Source organism: Coregonus lavaretus, assembly GCF_964263955.1.
Source record: "Coregonus lavaretus genome assembly, contig: HAP1_SCAFFOLD_434, whole genome shotgun sequence".
Classification (NCBI taxonomy): domain Eukaryota; kingdom Metazoa; phylum Chordata; class Actinopteri; order Salmoniformes; family Salmonidae; genus Coregonus; species Coregonus lavaretus.
The window spans coordinates 215,162-242,884 of NW_028163652.1; the positions used below are offsets into that span (position 1 = coordinate 215,162).

Consider the following 27,723-nt stretch of genomic DNA (forward strand, 5'->3'; position numbering starts at 1 on the left):
CACTATAACCATCATATCAAAGTAAACTTGGAGTCACGCGATATGTTGCGTGGTCCTCCCACTACGACTCGGGAAAGCATGCCGTTTTAGGCTACAGATGAAATAAGTTATGATGAACTTCACAGGTTGGTGAAATTGCAAGGTGACGAGCTTGATGCTCCTTTCCAATAAATATTAAGGGTCTTATTCAGCTAACATGATGATCGATGCTTAGCTGCCATTTGTGAAATACAAATAATATCGATATAGCCATACCCACACTGTATCTGTGAGTTGTTGGCATGTGCCATGGCCAGAGTGGGCACATTTGCTATATAATGCAACAGCTTTAGTGACAAAACCATCAGTAGAGTTGAAGATGCGATGGAAACCCATTTAACTTGTGTTTTTCATGTGGTACATGGGAATTTAACCACAAAAGTAATTACATTATCATGTACAGTCTTTTATCCACAAAAAATCAGTTTGAGGGAAAATGCGCATATTGTTTTATGCAGATTTTAGAACATTCGCATGGAAACCTTTCGAATATTGGATGAAAACCTATCTATTGACCAGATACTCCATTGGCCGCTCTAACAATTAAAAGAATTGTCTTAAAAAGTTAAAGGCAGTCGAGAGGAAGCAAGTTCAACAGAACCGAAAACCAGAAAAAAATGTTTTCAAGGAACAGCAACAGAACCGGAAACGAAGGTGATCGATACTGTTCCAGAACAGAACTGATATTTTAAAAACAACTGGTTAATAACATTATTTTACGAGTCACACAAAAAAACGCTATGAAGTGCTTATGCAAAGCCCTCACTCTGTCACTCCAACTTATTCCAGTGTCTACCTGCCAGCTGAAAGTCTTTACCAGTGGGTGTGTTTAGGCTACCTGCCCCTCCCCTCTCTGAAGCAGAGGCTACTGTACTGACCTTACAAGCTTCATTCAGAAGATACATGTTTTATTTGCTATAGAAGAGAATGGTGGTGTCGGAAAGAGTGGGGTGTGCCGGACACAACAAAAGTTTCAGATTGTACAGGCTTCTTTTCACTCTGTCAATTAGGTTAGTGTTGTGGAGTAACTACAATGTTGTTGATTCATCCTCAGTTTTCTCTTATCACAGCCATTCAACTCTAACTGTTATAAAGTCACCATTGGCCTCATGGTGAAATCCCTGAGCAGTTTCCTTCCTCACCGGCAACTGAGTTAAGAAGGACGCCTGTATCTTTGTAGTGACACTCCATCCAAAGTGTAATTAATAACTTCACCACGCTCAAAGAAATATTCTGCTTTTTATTTTATTTTTACCCATCTACCAATAGGTGCACTTCTTTGAGAGGCATTGGAAAACCTCCCTGGTCTTTGTGGTTGAATTTGTGTTTGAAATTCACTGCTTGACTGAGGGACCTTACAGATAATTGTTTGTGTGTGGTACAGAGATGAGGTTTTCATTCAAAAATCATGTTAAACACTATTATTGCACACAGGTGAGTCCATGCAACTTATTATGTGTCTTGTTAAGCACATTTTTACTCCTGAACTTATTTAGGCTTGCCATAACAAAAGGGTTGAATACTTGTTGACTCAAGACATTTCATCTTTCATTTTAAAATAATTTCTAAAACATTATTCCACTTTGACATTATGGAGTATTGTGTGTAGGCCAGTGACACACAATCTCAATTTAATCCATTTTTAATTCCGGCTGTGTAACAACAAAATGTGGAAAAATTCAAGGGGTGTGAATACTTTCTGAAGGCACTGCATTATAGACCGTTCAGACTTCAGTAGGGGACGTTGTTGGGCATCTCCTTTAGCATACGCATCAGATTCATCTGCTGGATTGTTATCGATCTAAATAAATACCATCTAAAAAATATATATTGCTTGATTAAATGCAGTCATGTCTTAAGAATATTTTGTTACTTATTTTGAATAGTTGTATATTTAGAAGTACATAAAATGAATGTAAGGATATGTTTTATATTATAACCAATCAGCATTCAGGATTAGACGTTGTATCATATTCTACAAAGGCCTACTGCAACATGTAGCATATTTTAGTTTCCCATACAATAAAAACATGACAATGTAATACATTTGATAAATAGTATTTATAGATGTGATTAGTAATAGAGTTATAGTAAGTAATACAGTCCAGTAACAGCTTATTTTTACAAAGTAAAACGTAAAAGAGAATTATATCAACCTGCAAGGCTCACGGTCATATTATTTGCTGTAGACATGAGTGCCAAAGCTTGATAAATAGTGCGTAAACAATTGTAAAGGATGAATTACATAACTAAATATCGGTGAAAAGATATCCAAGAAAAGATATGAAAACAAGAGTAATTTATTGATTGTATGGGACCCTGTATTGTGGCCTTACCCGTGTTTTAACTCATTAATCAATCTCATGAATAATGCTTCAGTTCGGCTGGCGCTGAACTCTGCTAGCCAAACCCAACGAGTGTTCTAGTATACTCCCTTAAAAATCCAGTCTATAAACCATCGTGACGTTCATCCATTGACATCATTCACCCAGTGAGGAGAGAGACACATTATCACCTGGGTACCAACGTCTTACAGCGCATTTGTCTTGGCCCCTTAAGATAGTACTAGGTGTGGAAACATTGCTTTCACCTGTCCAGTTCTCTCATGTAGTTGAGATGAAGGAGAGGAGACAAGGAGAGGACACAAGGAGAGGAGACAAGGAGAGGAAGTCCATGTAGAATGTTGATATGCCCCCCAGAAGTTGTTGATGTCCTGAGATGTCTGTCTGTTTAGTGCTGTATGCTTGATGTCCTCCTAATATTTCTATATTTCTTAATTCCATTGTTTTCCTTTTTAGATCTGTGTGTATTGTTGTGTATTGTTAGATATTACTGCACTGAGCTAGGAACACAAGCATTTTGCTACACCCTCCATAGTATCTGCTAAATATGTGTATGTGACCAATAAAATAGATTTGCTCAACCCTTATTGGAGGTGGTTAACTAGTCAGTATATTCCACTGATTCATATGGATACCAGTCCATACATTGGCTGTAAAAGTGGATAAAACCTGACAAGCGTATAACTGTAGCTATGTGGTCTTTACTTGAGTGTGTTTCACCAGGTTGAGGTCAGAGAGGGTGAGGTCAGTCAGTATTTTTCTGAACTCCTAAAATCCTTCACACAATCTGATGGGATGAATGTTCAACCCCATTAAAATAACCATCTAGTGGAAGATACCAATAAACCACTTTATTATCAGTGTGGGGAGACGGCTGAGCTGAACGTAAAGACTCAGGGAAAGGAGCATCTCTTTATCAAATCCTCCTTCAGAGTCCCATGCAGGTAAAACATTGTGATTTCTATATAGTGCTGTATCTGAAAGAGCATATTCTACAGTTTCTATGACACTTACCGTTATCAAATAACTCTCAACATTCAAGAGGTGCAGCTCTATTTCCAAATGTCACTTTTCTCAACAATATCTGTGCTGTCAATGTATTTATCACATGACCACTCCAGCAGCAGCATTGCTATGGCAACTAAGCAGAAACTAGTAACATCATCCAGTTATAATATGCTGTTCTGTCGTCAATGGATGAATGGCCAATAGAAACCAGATAGAAACTGATAATGGTGCATGTGACTTCAGTTTTGGTTAGCAGCGGATGTCGAAACCAACTTGCTCAATGTCTTTCCATATCTGGGGAAAGATTAAACCAGATCAGCGGGTGAGAGACTGTCTGAGACTGTGGTTTTGAGACACGTGAGCCCAAATAAAAGACACAATGTCAAGTCAGCAGGTCCTGCTCTCCCTCTTCCCCAAGCACCACAGCTCCCACTGGGGAAAAATACACAATGTCAAGACAGCAGGTCCTGCTCTCCCTCTTCCCCAAGAACCACAGCTCCCACTGGGGAAAAAGACAAAATGTCAAGACAGCAGGTCCTGCTCTCCCTCTTCCCCAAGCACCACAGCTCCCACTGGGGAAAAATACACAATGTCAAGACAGCAGGTCCTGTTCTCCCTCTTCCCCAAGCACCACAGCTCCCACTGGGGAAAAAGGAGACACAATGTCAAGTAAGTAAGTGCGGACAGAAAAAGTCCCATAAAAACTGTGTGCAGGGCAACCGATATGTTTGTGGGGCTTGCTCACACAAAGCCCCGAAGCTGTGTGCTGACTGTGGACCTGAAGCATAAAGAGAAGACGTGATTGGTTCATGTGTAAAGGCTCGGTACAGTGTCTGATACAATCAACACATTATTGTTTTTATATCTTGTCATGAATATATTTCCACAAATATTTATTTATGCAATTCATCCTTTACAATAGTTTATGCACTATTTATTTTACTATTTATCAAGTGTTTATTTATTAACCATTTTGGTATTTTGATACCTTGCTCTAGCACATGGATGGGAAACTCCAGTCCTCAGGGGCCTGATTGGTGGTTGTTGGTCCTCGGGGGCCTGATTGGTGGTCGTTGGTCCTCAGGGGCCTGATTGGTGGTCGTTGGTCCTCAGGGGCCTGATTGGTGGTCGTTGGTCCTCGGGGGCCTGATTGGTGGTCGTTGGTCCTCGGGGGCCTGATTGGTGGTTGTTGGTCCTCCGGGGCCTGATTGGTGGTTGTTGGTCCTCGGGGGCCTGATTGGTGGTCGTTGGTCCTCGGATGCCTGATTGGTGTCACAATTTTGCCCCAGGCCCAGCTAACACACCTGACTCCAATAATTAACTAATCATAATCTTCAATTTAGAATGTGATTAGTTTGATCAGCTGTGTTTGCTAGGGATGGGGGAAAAGTGTGACACCGCGAGGATTGGAGTTACCCATCCCTACTAGCTGAAAAGCCAGGCGGTTCTAGTGTTAAGGACTGGTAGATGGGTGTTGCTCATGCATTCACACTCATGCTGACCGGCTCCAGTACTTAGTTCTTGACTAAAGCCTCCAAGTCAGCCTTGACTTTTGGTCTGATAGCATAATGTACAGGTCCTGCTTTCAGAAACGTTGGTTTGCTGTCTGGCTTAATGCTAAGCTCCCCTGTAATGTTGTTCATACTACCCAGCTGTCCATTAAAGACTTCTCCATGTTTCTTTAAGATGGCAGGTAGGTCTGTGTCTCCATTTGTCATTGTATGCACTGATGGCCAGTCCAGTGTGATTTTCTCCATCTATGAACATCCCAGTAGTGATGCATAGTCTCCTTTCACAACATAGAGTGGCAGCTTTTCAGTTTGTCTGTTTACCTGAACTGTGCCATCAGTGATGCCTCTCACAGCGACAGATTCACCTGTGTAAGTCTTTAACACGAGGTGCGCTGGTTGAAGTGGAAGGTGTTTCAGTGTCTTTTTTCTGACAAAAGAGATACAGCTGCCCCTGTGTCAATCTCCATACCCACCGGCTGTCCCTCTAGCAAGGGGGAGACATAGTAGCCGTGCGGCCCGCCAGGAAAAAGTCAGGATTTTCAGTGTGACTTCCTGGTCTGATGAGTCACTCACCTCAGTGTTCTCTTACTCAACAGTGTGAACATGTATATTTGTCTTTCGTTGGAATGTCTGTTTCTTGTTTCCCGTTTTTGTGATTTCTCTGTTCTCTTTTTCTTTCTGGAGGCTTGTCCGATGTTGCCCTTTTTACCACAGGCTGGACAATCCATGTCCTTCCACCAGCATGTAGAAGCCTGATGTCCCTTTTTACCACAGGCTGGACAATCCATGTCCTTACACCAGCATGTTGATACCTGATGTCCCACCTTGCCACAGTGGAAGCATGTGACTTGATTTCCCTGTTTCTGATTTTCAGTAGAAACTCTGTGCACTTTTCCTTTTATTATGATCAACTTTTTATTATTTTAAAGGAACACAGACAAGAACAAATAGCAGCAGGAATGGTTATACAGCTAGAGACACAATACTGTTAAAATATATATCAGAACAAATAGCAGCAGTAATGGTTATACAGCTAGAGACACAATACTGTTAAAATATACACTACCGTTCAAAAGTTTGGGGTCACTTAGAAATGTCCTTGTTTTCCATGAAAACATACATTAAATGAGTTTGAAGAGGAAATATAGCAAAATAAATAGGAAATGTAGTCATTGACAAGGTTAGAAATAATGATTTTTAATTGAAATATCATTTGTGTCCGTCAAACTTTGCTTTCGTCAATGAATCCTCCATTTGCAGCAATTCCAGCCTTGCAGACCTTTGGCATTCTAGTTGTCAATTTGTTGAAGTAATCTAAAGAGATTTCACCCCATGCTTCCTGAAGCACCTCCCACAAGTTGAATTGGCTTGATGGGCACTTCTTACGTACCATACGGTCAAGCTGCTTCCACAACAGCTCAATAGGGTTGAGATCCGGTGACTGTGCTGGCCACTCCATTATAGACAGAATACCAGCTGACTGCTTCTTCCCTAAATAGATATTGCATAGTTTGGAGCTGTGCTTTGGGTTATTGTCCTGTTGTAGTGGGAAATTGGCTCCAATCAAGCGCCGTCCACAGGGTATGGCATGGCGTTGCAAAATGGAGTGATAGCCTTCCTTCTTCAAGATCCCTTTTACCCTGTACAAATCTCCCACTTTACCACCACCAAAGCAACCCCAGACCATCACATTGCCTCCACCATGCTTGACAGATGGCATCAAGCACTCCTCCAGCATCTTTTCATTTGGTCTGCGTCTCACAAATGTTCTTCTTTGTGATCCGAAAACCTCAAACTTCGATTTGTCTGTCCATAACACTTTTTTCAAATCTTCCTCTGTCCAGTGTCTGTGTTCTTTTGCCCATCTTAATCTTTTATTTTTATTGGCCAGTCTGAGATATGGCTTTTTCTTTGCAACTCTGCCTAGAAGGTCAGCATTCCGGAGTCGCCTCTTCACTGTTGACGTTGAGACTGGTGTTTTGCAGGTACTATTTCATGAAGCTGCCAGTTGAGGACCTGTGAGGCGTCTGTTTCTCAAACTAGACACTCTAATGTATTTGTCCTCTTGCTTAGTTGTGCACCGGGGCCTCCCACTCCTCTTTCTATTCTGGTTAGAGCCAGTTTGCGCTGTTCTGTGAAGGGAGTAGTACACAGCGTTGTACGGGATCTTCAGTTTCTTGGCAATTTCTCGCATGGAATAGCCTTCATTTCTCAGAACAAGAATAGACTGACGAGTTTCAGAAGAAAGTTATTTGTTTCTGGCCATTTTGATCCTGTAATCGAACCCACAATTGCTGATGCTCCAGATACTCAACTAATCTCAAGAAGGCCATTTTTATTGTTTCTTTAATAAGCACAATAGTTTTCACCATATTATATATTCCATTAAAAATCAGCAGTTTCCAGCTACAATAGCCATTTACAACATTAACAATGTCTGCACTGTATTTCTGATCAATTTGATGTTATTTTAATAGACTAAATTGCGTTTCTTTCGAAAACAAGGACATTTCTAAGTGACACCAAACTTTTGAACGGTAGTGTATATCATAATATTATGAAAACCAGTTATTGCAGGTAAATACAATTATTATAATAAAATCAGCAAGGTACACATTTGCACAAAATGATCATGAACAGGCAACCTAAAGGGTAAAAAAAACTACTACAGTATTTTATGGATTCAGTTGCAGATAACCAGCTGTCAATTGTTGTTTGGCTACATATGAATATGCATAAAGGAGCCAAAAGCACCTTGATTACATAGATCACACAGAAGACAGGTTAATATGTTCATTACATACACGTGTGTGTGTGTGTGTTCAGTGTGTGTGTGTGTGTATTTATGTCCAGTGCGTGTGTGTGTGTGTCCAGTGTGTGTGTGTGTGTGTGTCCAGTGTGTGTGTGTGTGTGTGTCCAGTGTGAGTGTGTGTCCAGTGTGTTAAAGTTACTGAGGAACCCCAAACATCATGAATCCTAAACCCTGGATAGAGGGGCTCAGTGAATGTGGTGCAGAATGTGTACAGGTGGGTCAGTGTGTCAGAGGAGACTCTGTAGAAGGACAGAGTGCCGGCTGGCCAGTCCAGATACACTCCTACTCTGTGGGAGCTGGAGGAGGGGACGTCTATGGTAGTGGACTTATCATTGTGACACGCAGAGTAACGGTTGTCAAAGCAGATCAGACTCCAGGACTTGTCATTACATCCAATCACACAGTCATAACCCCATCCTCTCCTGCTGATTCCTTTATATGCCACTCCTACTTCAGCCCATCTCCCACTCCACTCTACCTCCCAATAACAGTGTCCAGTCAGACCCTCTCTACACAGCACCTGTCTACAGTCCTTAAATCTCTCTGGGTGATCAGGATACGGCTGCTCCTCTCTCCTCCATGTCACCTTTCTGTTCTCCTCAGACAGAGAGAGGAATCTGTTTACTGTGTTTAGGTCCAGTGTGAGATCACAGACATCTGATGGATGAAACCAGACACAATATTAGAAATCATCATCATTCACATTAGAATATTAACTCACTTTTCACTAATTCATTTAATGTAGATATTTCTAGGTATCAAAAGGAGAAGTTAAGGTAACTTGAGACTTGTTGAAAGATCATATGTTATACTGTATGGTAATATAAAACACACTTATTCACATTAATTACACACACACACACACACATCCTGAACACACACACACACACACACACTGGACACACACACACATCCTGAACACACACACACACACACACACACACACACACACACTGAACACACACACACACAAACACACACATCCTGAACACACACACACACACACACACACACACACACACACACACACACTGAACACACACACACACATCCTGAACAAACATACACACACACCAGCAAGCATGAAAACACACACACACACACACATTTCTAACGTAACACGAACACGCCACACACACACAGACACACACATTGTCAAAGCAACTCTTTGTAAACTTTGGTGTCCCTGATTTGTGCTTCTATAGAACTACAGCTGATATTTAATATGACCAAGTAAGTAATGATGGTGGTCTTTGACTTTGACTTCACTTGAATTAAGACTTATTCTTAGTCATATTCTTCACAGCAGTCAACACTCACATTTTCTAAGTCCAGGTTTCATTGTGTTCTCTCCACCATGTTCCACACTGTAGCGGTAAGCAGAAGAACAGACAGTCATTGAGGGATACACCTGAACTCACACACACACACACACACACACACACAGTCAGCATATAACTTTGTGTGAGTCCAGTGTGTGTGTGTGTGTGTGTCCAGTGTGTGTGTCCGTCCAGTCTAGTGTGTGTGTGTGTGTCCAGTGTGTGTGTGTGTCTAGTGTGTGTGTGTGTGTGTGTGTGTGTCCAGTGTGTGTGTGTGTGTGTTTGTGTCCAGTGTGTGTGGGTGTGTGTATGTCTAGGGTGTGTGTGTGTCTAGTGTGTGTGTCCAGTGTGTGTGTGTGTGTGTGTGTGTGTCCAGTGTGTGTGTGTGTGTGTGTGTGTGTGTGTCCAGTCTGTGTGTGTGTGTGTCCATTGTGTGTGTGTCTAGTGTGTGTGTGTGTGTGTGTGTGTCCAGTCTGTGTGTGTGTGTCCATTGTGTGTGTGTGTCTAGTGTGTGTGTGTGTGTGTCCAGTGTGTGTGTGTGTGTCCAGTGTGTGTGTGTGTGTGTGTGTGTGTGTGTGTGTGTGTGTGTGTGTGTGTGTGTGTGTGTGTGTGTGTCCAGTGTGTTTGTGTGTGTGTGTCCATTGTGTATGTGTGTCTAGTGTGTGTGTGTCCAATGTGTGTGTGTGTTTGTGTGTCCAGTATGTGTGTGTGTGTATGTCTAGGGTGTGTGTTTGTCTAGTCTGTGTGTCCAGTGTGTGTGTGTGTGTGTGTGTGTGTCTAGTGTGTGTGTGTGTGTGTGTGTGTGTCCAGTTTGTGTGTCTAGTGTGTGTGTTCCCAGTGTGTGTGTGTCCAGTGTGTGTGTGCGTGTGTGTGTGCGTGTGTGTGTCAAGGATGTATGTGTGTCGTGTGTGTATGTCCAGTGTGTGTGTATTCAGTGTGTGTGTGTCCAATGTGTTTGTGTGTGTGTGTGTGTCCTGTGTGTGTGTGCGTGTGTGTGTGTCCAGTGTGTGTGTACAGTGTGTGTGTCCAGTGTGTGTGTCCAGTGTGTGTGTGTATGTGTGTGTCCAGTGTGTGTGTGTGTGTCCTGTGTGTGTGTCCTGTGTGTGTGTCCAGTGTGTGTGTCCAGTGTGTGTGTGTGTGTCCTGTGTGTGTGTCCTGTGTGTGCATGTTTGTGTTTGTGTGTGTGTCCAGTGTGTGTGTGTGTTTGTGTGTGTGTGTCCAGTGTGTGTGTCCAGTGTGTGTGTGTGTCCTGTGTGTGTGTCCTGTGTGTGCATGTTTGTGTTTGTGTGTGTGTGTGTGTGCGTGTGTGTGTGTGTGTGTGTGTGTGTGTGGGTCCAGTGTGTCTGTGTCCAATGTGTGTGTCCACTGTGTGTTTGTGCATTTGCATGTGTGTCCATTGTGTATGTGTGTCCAGTGTGTGTGTGTGTCCAGTATGTATGTGTGTCCAGTTTGTGTGTGTCCAGTGTGTGTGTGTGTGTGTGTTCAGTGAGTGTGTGTGTCCAGTGTGTGTCCTGTGTCCAGGACACACACACACACTGGACACACACATACACACTGGACCCACACACACACACACACACACACACATACACACACACACACACACACACACTAACACACACACACAGTCTGACAGCCTGCAAAGAGTCAAATCATATTAAAACCACACTGCTATTCTTTGGTGGTGAAAATAGTGGCAGTATATTTTTTCAAAACTTTCAGATACATCAGTGTCCTGAAACCTGACATATTTATTCATAAATGAATGAATATCATTATTAGAAATTATCATAATATTGCTTGTAGAGAGAAAAATGTATAGTATTAATATTTGAGTAGACTGACCAGAGCAGTTTAAAAAGCAGTATCAGTCAAAAGACAGACAGTGAGGTATCAGATTTAGATTGTATTGAGTATACAGTCCACACCATATCTATTTTGACAGTGAAGCTAACATTTTAAATGTGGCTCTATATATTCCAGCATTGTGGATTTGAGATCAAATGTTTCATATGAGGTGACAGTATATAGTGTCACCTTTAATTTGAGGGTATATTCATACATATCTGTTTCACCGTTTAGAAAAATAAAAGCACTTTATGTACTGTATCTAGTCCCCCTATTTGAAGAAGTCATAAGTATTCTGACCAATTCACTTATAGTGTATTGAAGTAGTCAAAAGTTGAGTATTTGGTCCCAAACTAGTTGGATGCATTTGCTGTTTGTTTTGGTTGTGTTTTGGGTTATGTTTTGTCCAATAGTAACTGAATGGTGGATGATGACTGGATTAATCTTCTGTCTAAGTGAGTAGACAACATGTTTCTAAACACTACTAAATTAATCCTGATGATGCCTTCATTAAGAAAAATCATGAATGAATCATGAATAATAATGAATGAGAAAGTTACAAAGGCTACAACAAAACATGCTAACCTCTCACCATTAACTTCAAATAAAGGTGACATTCTGTACTGTCACCTAATATGAAACATTCTATCTCAAATCCAAAATGCTGGAGCATAGCACCAAATGTAAAACTGTAAACTTCACTGTCCAAACACATATGGTGTGGACTATGTGTTCCTGGTAAACACATGTGGATCTGGTGAACAGTTATCACTTGTTGACCAACTACAGGAATACTGACCTCAGAGTCTCCAGTTTACAGTGGGGATTCCCCAGTCCAGCAGAGAGCAGCTTCACTCCTGAATCCTTCAGGTCATTGTTACTCAGATCCAGCTCTCTCAGGTGTGAGGGGTTTGACTTCAGAGCTGAGACCAGAGAAGCACAGCCTTCCTCTGTGACTAGACAGCCTGGCAGCCTGCAAAGAGTCAAATCATATTACACACACACACACACACACACAGTCTTTATATAACTTAGTCCAAGTGGTGGTCAGAATGTTTGTCTTAACCAGCCTGATAACTCCAACATGTCTGATATGAACATTGACATAAACCCTCTACATACTTGAGTTTCTCCAGTCTGCAGTGTGGATCCTCCAGTCCAGCAGAGAGCAGTCTGACTCCTGAGTCTCCTGGGTGATTGTAGCTCAGGTCCAGCTCTCTCAGGTGTGAGGGGTTTGACTTCAGAGCTGAGACCAGAGAAGCACAGCCTTCCTCTTTGACTAGACAGCGTGACAGCCTGCAAAGAGCCAAATCATATTAAAACCACACTGCTATTCTTTGGTGGTAAAAATAGTGGCAGTATATTTTTTCTACATTTTCAGATAAATCAGTGTCCTGAAACCTGACATATCTATTCATAAATGAATGTATCATTATTAGAAATGACAAATTATCAAAGTATTGCTTGTAGATAGAAAAATGTATATTACAGATATTTGTGTAGACTGACCAGAGCAGTTTAAAAAGCAGTATCAGTCAAAAGACAGACAGTGAGGTATCAGATTTAGATTGTATTGAGTATACAGTCCACACCATATCTATTTTGACAGTGAAGCTAACATTTTAAATGTGGCTCTGTACTCCAGCATTTTGGATTTGAGATCAAATGTTTCATAGGAAGTGACAGTATATAATGTCACCTTTTATTTGAGGGTATTTTCATGCATATCTGTTTCACCGTTTAGAATTGAAAGTACTTTATGTATCTAGTCCCCCCATTTGAAGAAGTCATAAGTATTCTGACCAATTCACTTATAGTGTACTAAAGTAGTCAAAAGTTGATTATTTGGTTGTAAACTCGTTGGTTGCATTTGCAGTTTGTTTTGGTTGTGTTTTGGGTTATGTTTTGTCCAATAGTAACTGAATGGTGGATGATGACTGGAGTAATTTTCTGTCTAAGTGAGTAGATAACATGTTTCTAAACACTACTCAGAAGTTTAGTATTTGGTCCCATATTCTTTGAATGCAATGACTACATGAAGCCAGTGATCCAAATTAATCCTGATGATGCCATGATTGAGAAAGATCATGAATGAATAATTAATAATAATGAGTGAGAGAGTTACAGAGGCTACAACAAAACATGCTAACCTCTCACCATTAACATCAAATAATTGGTGACATTCTGTACTGTCACCTAATATGAAACATTCTATCTCAAATCCAAAATGCTGGAGCATAGCACCAAATTTAAAACTGTATGCTTCACTGTCCAAACACATATGGTGTGGACTATGTGTGCCTGGTAAACACATGTGGATCTGGTGAACAGTTATCACTTGTTGACCAACTACAGGAATACTGACCTCAGAGTCTCCAGTTTACAGTGGGGATCCCCCAGTCCAGCAGAGAGCAGCTTCACTCCTGAATCCTTCAGGTCATTGTTACTCAGATCCAGCTTTCTCAGGTGTGAGGGGTTTGACTTCAGAGCTGAGACCAGAGAAGCACAGCCTTCCTCTGTGACTCCACAGCCTGACAGCCTGACGAAGAGATCATCATGATTTCACAAACACACTGTTAATTTAACAGAGCAGCATTTGTTTTAGTCTCTCAAACAACATATAGATTCATCTTCCGTCTCCTAGAAATGTATGATCATATTGTTATACTAATGAGAACATCAATGCAGTGATTCAATATGTTATTCAATAATACATATTTTTCTCTAAACTGAATATTTCTTCCTGATGATTAGTACTTAAATGTCATTTGATGTACTCACAGAGCAGCTCTGGAGGCTTTGACCACTGGCAGCAGCCTCAGAAGACCTTCCTCTGATCTGGAGTATTTCTTCAGTTCAAACACATCCAGCTCCTTTTCTGAAGTCAGCAACACAAAGACCAGAGCTGACCACTGTGCAGGTGACAGTTCTTCTTCTGAGAGACTTCCTGATCTCAGGTAGCTTTGGATCTCCTCCACTAGAGAATGGTCAATCAGTTCATTCAGACAGTGGAACAGATTGATGCACCTCTCTGGAGAGGGATTCTCCCTGATCTTCTCCTTGATGTACTTGACTGTTTCTTCATGGCTCTGTGAGCTGCTTCTTGTCTTTGTCAGTAGACCTCGTAATTGCTTCTGATTGGACTCAAGTGAGAGGCCCAGAAGGAAGAGGAGGAACAGGTCCAGGTTTCCTGTCTCACTTTGTAAGGCTTTATCCACAGCACTCTTGTAGACAGTAACTTCATCATCTTGCAGTTCAGCCATTAGATTGTCATTGTTGTTGATGAATGAGAGGAACACATATACAGCAGCCAGAAACTCCTGAATGCTCGGATGCACAAAGCAGTACTCCTTGTCCTGGTACAGCACACATTCCTCTTTAAAGAGCTGTGTGCACAATCCTGAGTACACTGATGCTTCATTGACATCAATGCCAGCCTCTTTCAGGTCTTCTTCATAGAAAATCTGATTGCCATTCACAAGATGTTGAAAAGCCAGTTTTCCCAGTGACCGAATAATCTCTTTATTCCAGTGTGGACCTGTCTCTTCTTTCCCAAGATACTTTTCATTCTTCTGTTTGGTATGAAACTCCACAAGGTGTATGAACATCTCAGTCAGAGTCTTGGGCATCTCTTCTCTCTTATGTTTCAGCATGTGTTCAAGGACTATTGCAGAAATCCAACAGAAGACTGGAATGTGGCACATGATGTGGAGGCTCCTTGATGTCTTTATGTGTGAGATGATTCTGCTGGCCATGTCCTCATCACTGAATATCTTCCTGAAGTACTCATCCTTCTGTGGGTCATTGAACCCTCGTACCTCTGTCACCTGGTCAACACACCCTGAAGGGATCTTATTGGCTGCTGCAGGTCGGGTAGTTATCCAGAGGAGAGCAGAGGGAAGCAGATTTCCCTTGATGAGATTTGTCAGCAGAACATCCACTGAGGTTGACTCTGTGACGTCCCAACAGATCTTGTTCTTCTGGAAGTCTAGGGGCAGTCGGCACTCATCCAGACCATCAAAGATGAACAGAACTTTGTACTTGTCGTAGTTGGAGATTCTTGATTCTTTGGTTTCCTTTGAGAAGTGATTGAGAAGTTCAATGAAAGTGTGTTTTTCCTTTTTCATCAAATTCAGCTCCCGAAAAGGGAATGAAAATACAAATTGGACATCCTGATTTGCTTTTCCTTCAGCCCAGTTCAGAATGAACTTCTGCACAGAGACTGTTTTTCCAATGCCAGCGACTCCCTTTGTCAGCACAGTTCTGATAAGTTTGTCTTGTCCAGTTAAGGGTTTGAAGATGTCGTTACATTTGATTGCAGTCTCTGGTCTTGCTTGTTTCCTGGTTGTTGTCTCAATCTGTCTCAGCTCATGTTCATTATTGACCTCTCCTGTTCCACCCTCTGTGATGTAGAGCTCTGTGTAGATGTTATTGAGAAGTGTTGGGTTTCCTTGTTTAGCGATCCCCTCAAATACACATTGAAACTTCTTCTTTAGATTAGATTTGAGTTCACGTTGGCAAATCACAGCAAGCTCATCTGAATGAAGAAATAACACAGAGGATATTAATATTACGTCTGATTTAATGCCTACAGTTTTGTAAAACTGTGTTATAAAGTTTAAATTATAATAATATATTATCTTAACTGACTGTATAAATCTGTAAATGTATTAATAATGCCTTCCACACTGGAGTGACTGATTATATTGTTATTTTTTGGTATTACTGATGGTGTCATTAATGTTCTCTCTCTCTCTCTCTCTCTCTCTCTCTCTCTCTCTCTCTCTCTCTCTCTCTCTCTCTCTCTCTCTCTCTCTCTCTCTCTCTCTCTCACTCTCTCTTTCTCTCTCTCAACACAACACCTCCCTGAAGCTACTTGATGAGGTCACTAGGTGTTGTGTTAAGGCTGCTACAATATCATTGAGTTACAAAGCTACTTTAGCTGTACTTTAGCTACAGCTTTTAAATGTTTGTTATAAAACAGCATTCAACATGAGGCAGACAGCTCTTACTTTTCTCCAGTGTGTCAGCAAGCTCCTTCTGGTTCATTTTCCTCAGGACGTGCAGTGTGATCTTCAGAGCCCCCTCTCTGGCACTGCTCTCCTGCTTCTCATCTTCAGCATCCACCACTTCCTTATCCTGCTTCTGACTCTCAAAGCCTTCTGGGAGTTCTGGACTAAGAATCCTCTTGAACATCTTCAGCTTGTTCTTTACAAATGTCATAATATTATCTTCAAGCAACTGAAATAAATCAAGTAAATAAGTTAACCAAGAGACTAAATGTTTTCTCATTAACATTTGATTGACAGATCAACTTTACTTGAGGTAAACAAAAACAAATGTACATAACAGGACCACATACACTGAATTTGGAGGCCAGGTCTGTTTGATGACTCTGGGAAGACTGACCACTGAGAATCTCTGACTCTGATCTCTGATGTTGGCTTCTGTGGACAAAACATGAGATTACATCTCCTCATCCAGGGAGTGCACACACACACACACACACACACACACACACACACACACACACACACACACAAAACACACACACACAGGGAGGGAATGTTGTGTTAGTTTAATATTGTTTCAGGACTATGAAAATGGAAAGAATGATTATCCTATGGATTATGAAAACAACAAAAATAAATGGTAAAATGGGAGAGGAGAAATGACTAGAGACAGTGTTCTTTAACTCACTGACCATGACCCATGAGTTCTTCTTACCTTTGTTCACTAGAAAAGTCTCCATCTCTAAAGGATATAGGAAGTTCCATAGACCAGTCACTCTTCATGGACACACATTCGGGTACAGGGGAGGCTGGTCTCTCCTGCTTGATTGGACTTCAAAACAACAGAGACAAACATTACATCTGTCATCTACTCTGAGCTCAGATGGGGAAACATAAGTAGAGTTTCATTCCAAAACGCTATATATCCATTTTCAGAAATGTTCGTAAATTAGCTTTTATTGTTTAAAGAAATTATGAAAGAGATTGGTGTGTTTTTTCACTATCTAATCATGGCATGGGGTTGTTCAATGACAGACATGTATTTGTTTAAAATCTATCACTTGATGGTTTCATTTCAGAGAGACAAATAATCATGTTTTTAAAAAAATGCTATATATCTGCCTCACTCTCAGAGAAATAAGTAGTACTCCTAGGTTTTACATAGTAATAATATATCTGCCTCACTCTCAGAGAAATAAGTAGTACTGCTAGGTTTTACACAGTCATAATACATATCTGCCTCACTCTCAGAGAAATAAGTAGTACTGCTAGGTTTTACACAGTAATAATATATATCTGCCTCACTCTCAGAGAAATAAGTAGTACTGCTAGGTTTTACACAGTCAAATGTGGCCGACCTGCTCGATTCGAACTTATGTAGCAAAATTTGAAATTGTGTTTTTTTACATTGGATAAAAGTAGAGACTCAGCTAGAAAAAGGTATATCATACACTACAGTTGAGGAACAATGGGAAAGTAATTCTGCTTTGAAAGATGATAAACTTGTAATCTCAATTTTGAGAAAATGGCCTTTGAAAGTTTTGGTTCACCTACTGAAGAGCTCTTCTTTATCTACTGTGGTATTACTTTGGCAGATAATGTCACCCATCTAAATAAATAGTATATATATATATATAGTTAACTAAATGTATGTTATTTTTGGTTTATGTCAGTTTCATTGTTTGTTATGCTATAAATTGTTATGTTATGGTTGTAAGTGGTAAAATGAACTAGAAAATGTCATATTTTGAAATTCTAAGTAATTACTACTTTAGTAAGGATATACTTTATTCAATACTACTGCAGTTACTAAATAATTCCAATAGATGGAAGCATAAGACCACAAATGACATTTCAGAAGGTTAGTTTAGTTTTCTCCCTGGATTCACCACCACTCCCCCTCACAGGAAAACTCCTGCACACGCTTTTTACTGTCCCTTTCCACACTGCTAACGCAAGAGGAACGACTGAAAAAGCATTTAACAGATTACTGTGAAATAATATAATGATGATTCATGTTTATTATTAGCTGTTTTTATGCTCATGTTTTGAAATTATACTTCATTACTATAACGATTATCAATAAGCCTGAACATTAATTTAGTCACCTGTGGTCAAGAAAACGTATTTTCCTAGTACATTCATTGTCAGATTCATCAACCAGCAGCAAGCACTCTGCCTTCTAGCACAAGCGAGGGGCATGTTGAGGTACATTTGCTAACTGGGATGGTTGCATGATGTAATTTATTGGCGGGCTGGAAGACGCACTCTTGTCTTTTCTATTCCGAGGTTGTTTAATCGATATATTAGATATTTAAAAATGCATGTATACTAGGGTTGAGGTTGGAGCATCTGACTAGTGATTATTTACCCGGGGTTCAACACCTGCTATAGTCACTATTTAATTGCTCTTCAAAAGCATCACAGGCCTAATACGAGATATATAGCTAGCTAAAGTAATGAGTGACCATTTTAGAAAATCATGGGACATATAGTATTTGGTTGCATGCTATTTTATGTCAATCATATTGCTGCTCAACTACATATTACCTCAACTACCTCAACTAGCCGGTGCCACCGCACATTGACTCTGCAACGGTACCCCCCTGTAAATATAGCCTCCCTACTGTCACTTTATTTTACTTCTGCTCTTTTTTCTCTCAACACTTTTTTGGTTGTTGTTTTATTTTTACTTTTTTTGTAAAAAATAAATGCACTGTTGGTTAAGGGCTGTAAGTAAGCATTTCACTGTAATGTCTGCACCTGTTGTATTTGGCGCATGTGACCAATAACATTTGATTTGCTTTGATTTGATTTGCTTGTAGCCTATAACTGATGCTTCGTGGTCTTATGCTGCCATCTATTGGAAATATTTAGCAATTAAAAGTTATTAATTCACGTACAGACGTTGGTGAGGCAGCTGAGAAATAAAGTGTATTAGATCAGTCTCAAACCTGCCCCACGCCAATCGCTGGACCTTCACACAGAGGTTACTAGGTCACCCAATTCAAACCACATTTGAAAAATAAAACAAATGTGTCTAATTTATCAAGTGTTCTGTTTTGCAATTATACATATAATAAAATAACAACAAAATAATCCAAACGCTATTTAATACTATAATTGTATTTACTAAGATAATATTATTACGAAAATAGTTTCTAAAAGTGTTCTAGGCTACCCTACCCTAGAATTAGGGGTTAGGGTTACGGCTAAAATATGTTATAAGTAGGGTAAGAGTTTCTGTATAGCACTTTGTGACATCTGCTGGTGTAAAAAGGGCTTTATAAATACATTTGATTGATTGTTAGGTTTAGGGTTTATATGGCAAAAAACAGTATGGGTTTATGGCACTCTTGCTCCTCCTTGTGGCCGTATGTGTGTACTACATAACTCATTCATTACATTTTACATTTTAGTCATTTAGCAGACGCTCTTATCCAGAGCGACTTACAGGAGCAATTAGGGTTAAGTGCCTTGCTCAAGGGCACATTAACGTCATTTAGCAGACGCTCTTAGCCAGAGCGACTCACAAATTGGTGCGTTCACCCTATAGCCAGTGGGATAACCACTTTACAATTTGGGGGGGGGGGGGGGGGGGGGGGGTTAGAAGTATTACTTTATCCTATCCCAGGTATTCCTTAAAGAGGTGGGGTTTCAAATGTCTCCGGAAGGTGGTGAGTGACTCCGCTGTCCTGGCGTCGTGAGGGAGCTTGTTCCACCATTGGGGTGCCAGAGCAGCGAACAGTTTTGACTGGGCTGAGCGGGAGCTATGCTTCCGCAGAGGAAGGGGAGCTAGCAGGCCAGAGGTGGATGAACGCAATGCCCTCGTTTGGGTGTAGGGACTGATCAGAGCCTGAAGGTACAGAGGTGCCGTTCCCCTCACTGCTCCATAGGCAAGCACCATGGTCTTGTAGCGGATGCGAGCTTCAACTGGAAGCCAGTGGAGTGTGCGGAGGAGGGGGGTGACGTGAGAGAACTTGGGAAGGTTGAACACCAGACGGGCTGCGGCATTCTGGACACTTGCTAGGCTCATAATCTGAGGTAGCAACTGCATCAGATCTACAAATCCATTAGCTAGACCACCCGATTAGACAACCATCACCCCATTATACCCATTTGGTTTGCAACTCAGTGAACCTGCGCAGCATTCGCTCAATTTGATGCCTACAAATGAAGAGTTCGATGCATATCAAATTACCCAGCAGCCACTTAGAAACAACAAGTCGTCAAAAAAAGGGTTATTTCTTAATTTAAAAATGTCTTCTGGCTGTTTAAATCTGCCACATCTTGAAAAAGAGGACAGGGACATGCGTTTTGTTTAGATTGTACACTTTTTTATTAAAACAAATATGTTTAACCATGACCAGAAAATGTTTAACGTTTGATGGCTATCCGCCAGCCATCGCCTCTTAGACTGTGGCTCACCTCACTATAGGTGACCACAACATGTTCTCAGGTGAACAGTGTGCACGCTCACCAAGTAGCCGTAACCTTGTTAATAATCAGTTACCTGAGGTAAACCTACAGGGTTAACGTTCACCAAGTAGCTGTAACCTTGTTAATAATAAGTTACCTGAGGTAAACCTACAGGGTTAACGCTCACCAAGTAGCCGTGACCTTGTTAATAATAAGTTACCTGAGGTAAACCTACAGGGTTAACGCAGGCAGGTCTCATTGACAACAATAGTGAAGCTGGCATTGTGACGCAGAACAATGGACTGGGAATAGAACGTTCTGAAGGCGAGTCGGTGCCACGGAGCTCAATAGAACTAATAGGAGCTGGTAGGGTGAAAAATGCCCAAACATAATGCCTGTTTTTCTCTCGATTACTTCATAACCAGGGACAGAAGGTAATATTATGAAACTGGGCTCCATGGTGGATGCAATTAACTAGTTTTATCAGAAATAAACATTGTAAAAAATGTCACTTGTGGCGCCCCGAAAATAATATTCAAAAGTTCAGTCCTTGGACACAGAGGGATGAAACACTAAAGTTACCGTCCATCTAGTGAAAAGAGGAGAACCGGACAGAGGGAGCGTAGGCCAGCATCCGTCAACTAGAGAGGGAGAAGCCCTCCACGGTATTTAACAGGTGGAAGAAACAACCAAGGAGCTTCATCGGTCCACAAGAAATGCAGGCAGCCGGTGATGATGTAGTGGTAGCTAGGATAACTAGGATGCTGCTGGTAGAGTAGCTAGCTTAGCTAGCTGTACCGACTAGCTTGGCTAGCTAGCAGGTCGTTCGTCTGCCCCTCGAAGATGATGACGAATCCGGTGAACCACAAGTTGAAACAAGGATAGCGAGTGAAAAGGATCTGGCTACACTCATACTGTCACTGACCATTACGCAAAAAAAGCAAATTGAACAATAAACTTTGGTGTCTCAACACTGTAACGAACTCCGTCGTTGTTCCCCAAGATCACCTCAGACCACTCTGCGAGTAACTGGACAATATGCTTGGCGCCAAACCGTACGTGGACGCAGACAGTTCTGTACGGGGACACGGACAGTTCCAGAACGCGGACATGAGCAGAACCACACAATAAACTAAACCCAGTCTTTACAGTGGCTTACATTAGTAATATTCATTTATTTATTTTTTATATGTAAAACAAACATTCAAAGTTTTTTCATAACAATAAGTAATTCCTACTTTAGTAAGGATTAAAAAGGTTACGGGGTCGTTACAATATTTTGAGATCTGGGCCCATATCCAAAAAGTGTCTCAGAGTAGAAAATGTGTTGTATAAGTGCTGAGAATAAAGCCGTTTTAGTAAGGGTATAAATTAAAGCTATGCATGAAGCCTCTTTATTCATAAGTGTCCCACCTAGTTGGCAGATATTTAGGACACCTCATGAGCTGTCCTAACCAGTTAAGAGGTACCAGCAGGTGTCTTGATAATAGAAACATGCAGTGAGTCAGTGGTTCCTGTGCAACATGTAATTGCTTTGGAGCAGTGGTGACCTGTCATTCAGGGCAGAGCCCCACCTGTTTAGCAGATGCTCTTACCCAGAGCTATTTACAGTAAGTGCATTCATCTCATTTCAGCTAAACAATGGATATATAGCATTTTGCAATAATAATAATAATAATTATACACATCTAAAATGTATTAATTAAACATCTGAGAACAGTAATATTGAAGGTACCCATAAGCAACCATTTCTGATTAAAAAACATGTGAACAATTATGGAAATAGCATTTTGGAAATAAATTCTTAAATAAATAATTCTTAAACAAAATTGTCATCTCACCTCTTATCTTTGGTGTCTTGTCCCCCAGAGAGACTTGTTTTAGAGGCAGGGACCCCCTCCTCTCTCTCCCCAGAGAGACTCATTTTAGAGGCAGGGCCCCCCTCCTCTCTCTCCCCAGAGAGACTCATTTTAGAGAACTGACCCCTAAACAGAGATCCAACATGTTGGTTGTAGTTAACACAGTAATTCTTGAATGTGAATTGTTATCATTTATTAATTATCTCTTACAAAACATTTACTAACAGACATATTGAAACAGTCAGGTGATTTAATGCAATCACATGAATATCTCTTCTCCATGGTAACTGTCAATAATAATAATAAGTCACTGTTTGTTAAGGTAGTTATAGACAGTGCAGCAACACAAGGCCATGTCTCCCACTTATTTGTATTCATTAAAAGTTGCCATTTATTATCTTTGAATCTGTTCTTTTCTAAACGTATCTGAGAATGTAGACAGAAGGGCTAAAACGGGCTTGATTGATCTGGGGGGGATCAGTGATCTATACAGAAAGGTTTTTTGCAACAATTAAGAGATTTTATATTATTTAAAGTAGGCTAGGTTATAATGTATAACAGTTTTTTTGATGTTGTGTAAAGCAGATCAAGGTCTATACCTCAGCCAGTGGCGACCCGTCATTCAGGGCAGGTGGCCTTTCCTGTTTTGCATGTTATTTTGGCATTAATACGTGTCACATATCAGTTTGCAAAAAATGTAAAAATAATATATATATAATTGAGTTAATAAAGCCGCAAAAAAACATGGTCTCTTTTTTGTTTTCTTGAGTAAGGCAGCTCCAAAATGCAGGTGTTTCAGCCTAGCTCAGCCTAGCTCAGTGCTTTCTGTGGTGGTTGGGCAAGCCAGACGAAAATACGGAGCGCTGCGCCGTGATTGGCTCAGTGTTCTGTCACTCATGGGGACACTACGTCACTGCCAAGTCTAAGGGTAGAGCTAGAAAATTCAAGCCCCTTCGGTGCTGCCACAGAGTTACATTAGAAGTGCCCATCCAAGAAGGTCATTGGCCACAGATAAAATGACGTCAAATCATATTATATCTACAGTAGCTTTGATTGGACTGATCATGTCAACATCATACTTTCAAAATCTTAGCCAGCAGTCATCATCATGAATCAGGTCGACAATCTACAGGCAAATCCTTTTTAATCCTTGTCATATGAAGAGAAATAATGAAGAGAAATGATAGAACAGCTGATGGGACTCTGCTGTTGGGACTCTGCTGTTGGGACTCTGCTGTTGGGACTCTGCTGTTGGGACTCTGCTGTTGGGACAGCTTTATGTAGGCCCTGCCCCCTCCGACCAGGATGTCGACTACTCACATGTCCGGGCCAGTCTGATGGCCTCACAGCCGCCATTCCACTTCTGACACCAATGTAATTATCTGGCAACAGCTCTGGTGGACATTCCTGCAGTCAGCATGCCAATGGCACGCTCCCTCAAAACCTGAGACATCTGTGGCATTGTGTTGTGTGACAAAACTGCACATCACATGTTCCATTCACATGTTAACACATTTGTGCACAAAATCGGAGAGAAATATGATTTTTGTGCGAATGGAACATTTCTGGGATATTTTATTTCAGCTCATGAAACATGGGACCAACACTTTACATGTTGCGTTTATACACTGCTAAAAAAAATAAAGGGAACACTAAAATAACACATCCTAGATAGAATGAAATAATCTTATTAAATACTTTTTTCTTTACATAGTTGAATGTGCTGACAACAAAATCACACAAAAAATATCAATGGAAATCAAATTTATCAACCCATGGAGGTCTGGATTTGGAATCACCCTCAAAATTAAAAGTGGAAAACCACACTACAGGATGATCCAACTTTGATGTAATGTCCTTAAAACAAGTCAAAATGAGGCTCAGTAGTGTGTGTGGCCTCCACGTGCCTGTATGACCTCCCTACAACGCCTGGGCATGCTCCTGATGAGGTGGCGGATGGTCTCCTGAGGGATCTCCTCCCAGACCTGGACTAAAGCATCCGCCAACTCCTGGACAGTCTGTGGTGCAACGGGGCGTTCGTGGATGGAGCGAGACATGATGTCCCAGATGTGCTCAATTGGATTCAGGTCTGGGGAACGGGCGGGCCAGTCCATAGCATCAATGCCTTCCTCTTGCAGGAGCTGCTGACACACTCCAGCCACATGAGGTCTAGCATTGTCTTGCATTAGGAGGAACCCAGGGCCAACCGCACCAGCATATGGTCTCACAAGGGGTCTGAGGATCTCATCTCGGTACCTAATGGCAGTCAGGCTACCTCTGGCGAGCACATGGAGGGCTGTGCGGCCCCCCAAAGAAATGCCACCCCACACCATGACTGACCCACCGCCAAACCGGTCATGCTGGAGGATGTTGCAGGCAGCAGAATGTTCTCCACAGCGTCTCCAGACTCTGTCACGTCTGTCACATGTGCTCAGTGTGAACCTGCTTTCATCTGAGAAGAGCACAGGGCGCCAGTGGCGAATTTGCCAATCTTGGTGTTCTCTGGCAAATGCCAAACGTCCTGCACGGTGTTGGGCTGTAAGCACAACCCCAACCTGTGGACGTCGGGCCCTCATACCACCCTCATGGAGTCTGTTTCTGACCGTTGGAGGTCATTTTGCAGGGCTCTGGCAGTGCTCCTCCTGCTCCTCCTTGCACAAAGGCGGAGGAAGCAGTCCTGCTGCTGGGTTGTTGCCCTCCTACGGCCTCCTCCACGTCTCCTGATGTACTGGCCTGTCTCCTGGTAGCGCCTCCATGCTCTGGACACTACGCTGACAGACACAGCAAACCTTCTTGCCACAGCTCGCATTGATGTGCCATCCTGGATGAGCTGCACTACCTGAGCCACTTGTGTGGGTTGTAGACTCCGTCTCATGCTACCACTAGAGTGAAAGCACCGCCAGCATTCAAAAGTGACCAAAACATCAGCCAGGAAGCATAGGAACTGAGAAGTGGTCTGTGGTTACCACCTGCAAAACCAGTCCTTTATTGGGGGGTGTCCTGCTAATTGCCTATAATTTCCACCTGTTGTCTATTCCATTTGCACAACACCATGTGAAATATATTGTCAACAAGTGTTGCTACCTAAGTGGACAGTATGATTTCACAGAAGTGTGATTGACTTGGAGTTACATTGTGTTGTTTAAGTGTTCCCTTTATTATTTTGAGCAGTATATTTTTGATCAGTATAGATAAAAACACAAAGCTTCCAGCAGAGGTCAGTGCTCTTCTGACAGCTGTCAGATGGTAGTGTGATGTCCGAAGCTTCGACAGTCATCATCACGTAGTATTGTTACTTTGATACAAGCATTGATACGTTGTGTCGAATCAGTAGTGCTTTGAAAACTGCAACGGCGCATCAGACCCCTGGTTTTAATCGTCCAATCCCTAGTGTCCACTGAATGTTGACTAGCAACAATAAAGTGGTACCTAAAAGACTCCCACCATGAGTGCCCATTGAAGTGGCTCCAGACGAGGACATCTGAAATAAAAACCCTCCAACTTACAATATGGAGTAAAAAAACAAGTGGAGCAAACCAAACCAAACCAGATCAAACCAGACCAAACCAGACCAGACCAGACCAAACCAGACCAAACCAGACCAAACCAGACCAAACCAAACCAAACCAGACCAAACCAGACCCCACCAAACCAGACCAAACCAAACCAAACCAGACCAAACCAGACCAAACCAAACCAGACCAAACCAGACCAAACCCTGGGAGATACAAGACAGAAAGACTTTGTTCATCAACTTAAAGAAGCAGAGCTACAAAGAGGTGCCAGTCTTCTAACATCTCTAAGGCCAACCAGAACACTGGACCAGCTGCTCTTCAATATCACATAACAGATGGAACTCTTCTGACTAAAGAGATGACAAGCCAACACAGGCATAAGCATACTGTCTATTGAGGTGGCGCCAAGAGGTGCGGCCAACGTGCTAACGTCCAACCTCAAAATATAAATGGAAATACCAAAGCCTGTAACAACATGTAGTCGTGACTGATATCTTTCACCTCATCTCCCTGTTACTGTTTGTTAAGGTAGTTATAGACAGTGCAGCAACACAAGGCCACATTCCTCTCAGCCCTTCCACTCTCTCAGGCTAATGTGTATTTATTAAAAGTAGACTATTTCTTTCAATCTGTTCTTTTCTAAACGTATCTGAGAATGTAGACAGAAGGGCTAAAATGGACATGATTGATCTGAGGGGGATCAGTGATCCGTACAGAAAGGTTTTTTGCAACAAGTAAGAGATTTTATATTATGTAAAGTAGGCTAGGTTTTACTGTATAATAGCAGTTTGTTAGTGATATGCAGATGGAGGTCTATACCTCAGCTATAGCATACAATATCCTAGATGACCAGCCTAAACCTGTTCAGATCAGTTCACACAGGTTATCAGTAGCAGGATTGATCACCTACAAATCGGTTTTAAGTCTAAACAGCGGGCAGGGCGGTAAACCAGGTCGCTGGCCAAAAAGGCAAACACCCTACGCATCACAGCAATAGGGTTAACAGCAGTAGGGTTAACAGCAGTAGGGTTAACAGCAGTAGGGTTAACAGCAGTAGGGTTTACAGCAATAGGGTTAACAGCAGTAGGGTTAACAGCAGTAGGGTTAACAGCAGTAGGGTTAACAGCAGTAGGGTTAACAGCAGTAGGGTTAACAGCAATAGGGTTAACAGCAGTAGGGTTAACAGCAGTAGGGTTAACAGCAGTAGGGTTAACAGCAGTAGGGTTAACCCTATTGCAGAAATGGGAATTGTAACCTGACTCACACTGTCCCCTACAAAAGTCCCATGCTTCGACTACTCAGACCCCTCACACGTCCGGACCATAAATTCTGATGGCCTCACAGACACCATACTACTTCTGACACCAAGGTAGCGAACAGCGGGGCAGGGAAGCGAACCCAGGTTGCATGTGTAAAAGGCAAACATCCTACGCATCGCGCCGTTGGCGCCAATTGGGTTACTTGGTTGGAATTGTGACGTGGCTCATTTAGCGAGTATCACTACACTATAGTGGAACTATGATACAATTACAGTTATCATATGAAATGTTAAATGTAGAACTATAATATATAAATATATTGAATTTGACTTGCCCACATTCAGTTAGCTCCATTTTGTATGATTAAACTGACACGTACCTGTCTCAGTAGAAGTCGACTGTTAGGTCTGAGTGTTTTACTTCCATTCACTGTACTAGAATTACACCAGACATTACATTTCTCTACCACTTTATAATAATCCCTGGAAAGATTCTCACCTTGTAGCCTGAATTCACAACCAGAACATGTCAAGTCATTGAGATATTTTCAGTTCTGCTGAGAGAGCACCTTCCTGATGACTAGCACTCTGTGTATTCTTATGGGTGAAGTCTGATCTGGAATGTGAAGCTAACTGAAATGTAGATAAGCTTTGAAAAAACAGTATATCTAGCTTGCATCATAGTACACCCCTCAGGCTACATACAAGTTTCAGCATGAGGCAGGCATCAACAGCCATTAGTTTACACCGCAGCCAACAGTTTTAAAATGTTGCAATAAAC

The 27,723-nt window shown here is 41.6% G+C and overlaps 1 protein-coding gene across 1 annotated transcript; it reads right to left on the reverse strand.

The window, feature by feature from the left end:
* Positions 1-5,803: 5,803 nt before the first annotated feature.
* On the reverse strand, positions 5,804-27,582 carry LOC311117909 (NLR family CARD domain-containing protein 3-like). The gene is made up of 11 exons (XM_084192807.1): positions 27,442-27,582; positions 22,152-22,295; positions 16,607-16,723; positions 16,242-16,326; positions 15,892-16,120; positions 13,661-15,416; positions 13,245-13,418; positions 12,002-12,175; positions 11,679-11,852; positions 9,033-9,079; positions 5,804-8,369 (listed from the first exon to the last, which is right to left on the reverse strand). Exons 2-11 carry the CDS (start codon positions 22,277-22,279, stop codon positions 7,744-7,746), a joined length of 3,510 nt encoding a protein of 1,169 aa, XP_084048933.1. The 5' UTR covers positions 22,280-22,295; positions 27,442-27,582; the 3' UTR covers positions 5,804-7,743.
* Positions 27,583-27,723: the final 141 nt, after the last annotated feature.

Excerpts from the sequence above, each read along its gene's own strand:
- LOC311117909 (XM_084192807.1), bottom strand. The coding sequence starts at position 22,279 with ATGAGTCTCTCTGGGGAGAGAGAGGAGGGGGGCCCTGCCTCTAAAATG. Across the intron at positions 9,080-11,678 it reads TGTAAACTGGAGACTCTGAG|TGTGGAACATGGTGGAGAGA; the intron begins GTCAGTATTCCT and ends TTACCGCTACAG. Across the intron at positions 8,370-9,032 it reads GAAACCTGGACTTAGAAAAT|ATGTCTGTGATCTCACACTG; the intron begins GTGAGTGTTGAC and ends TTCATCCATCAG.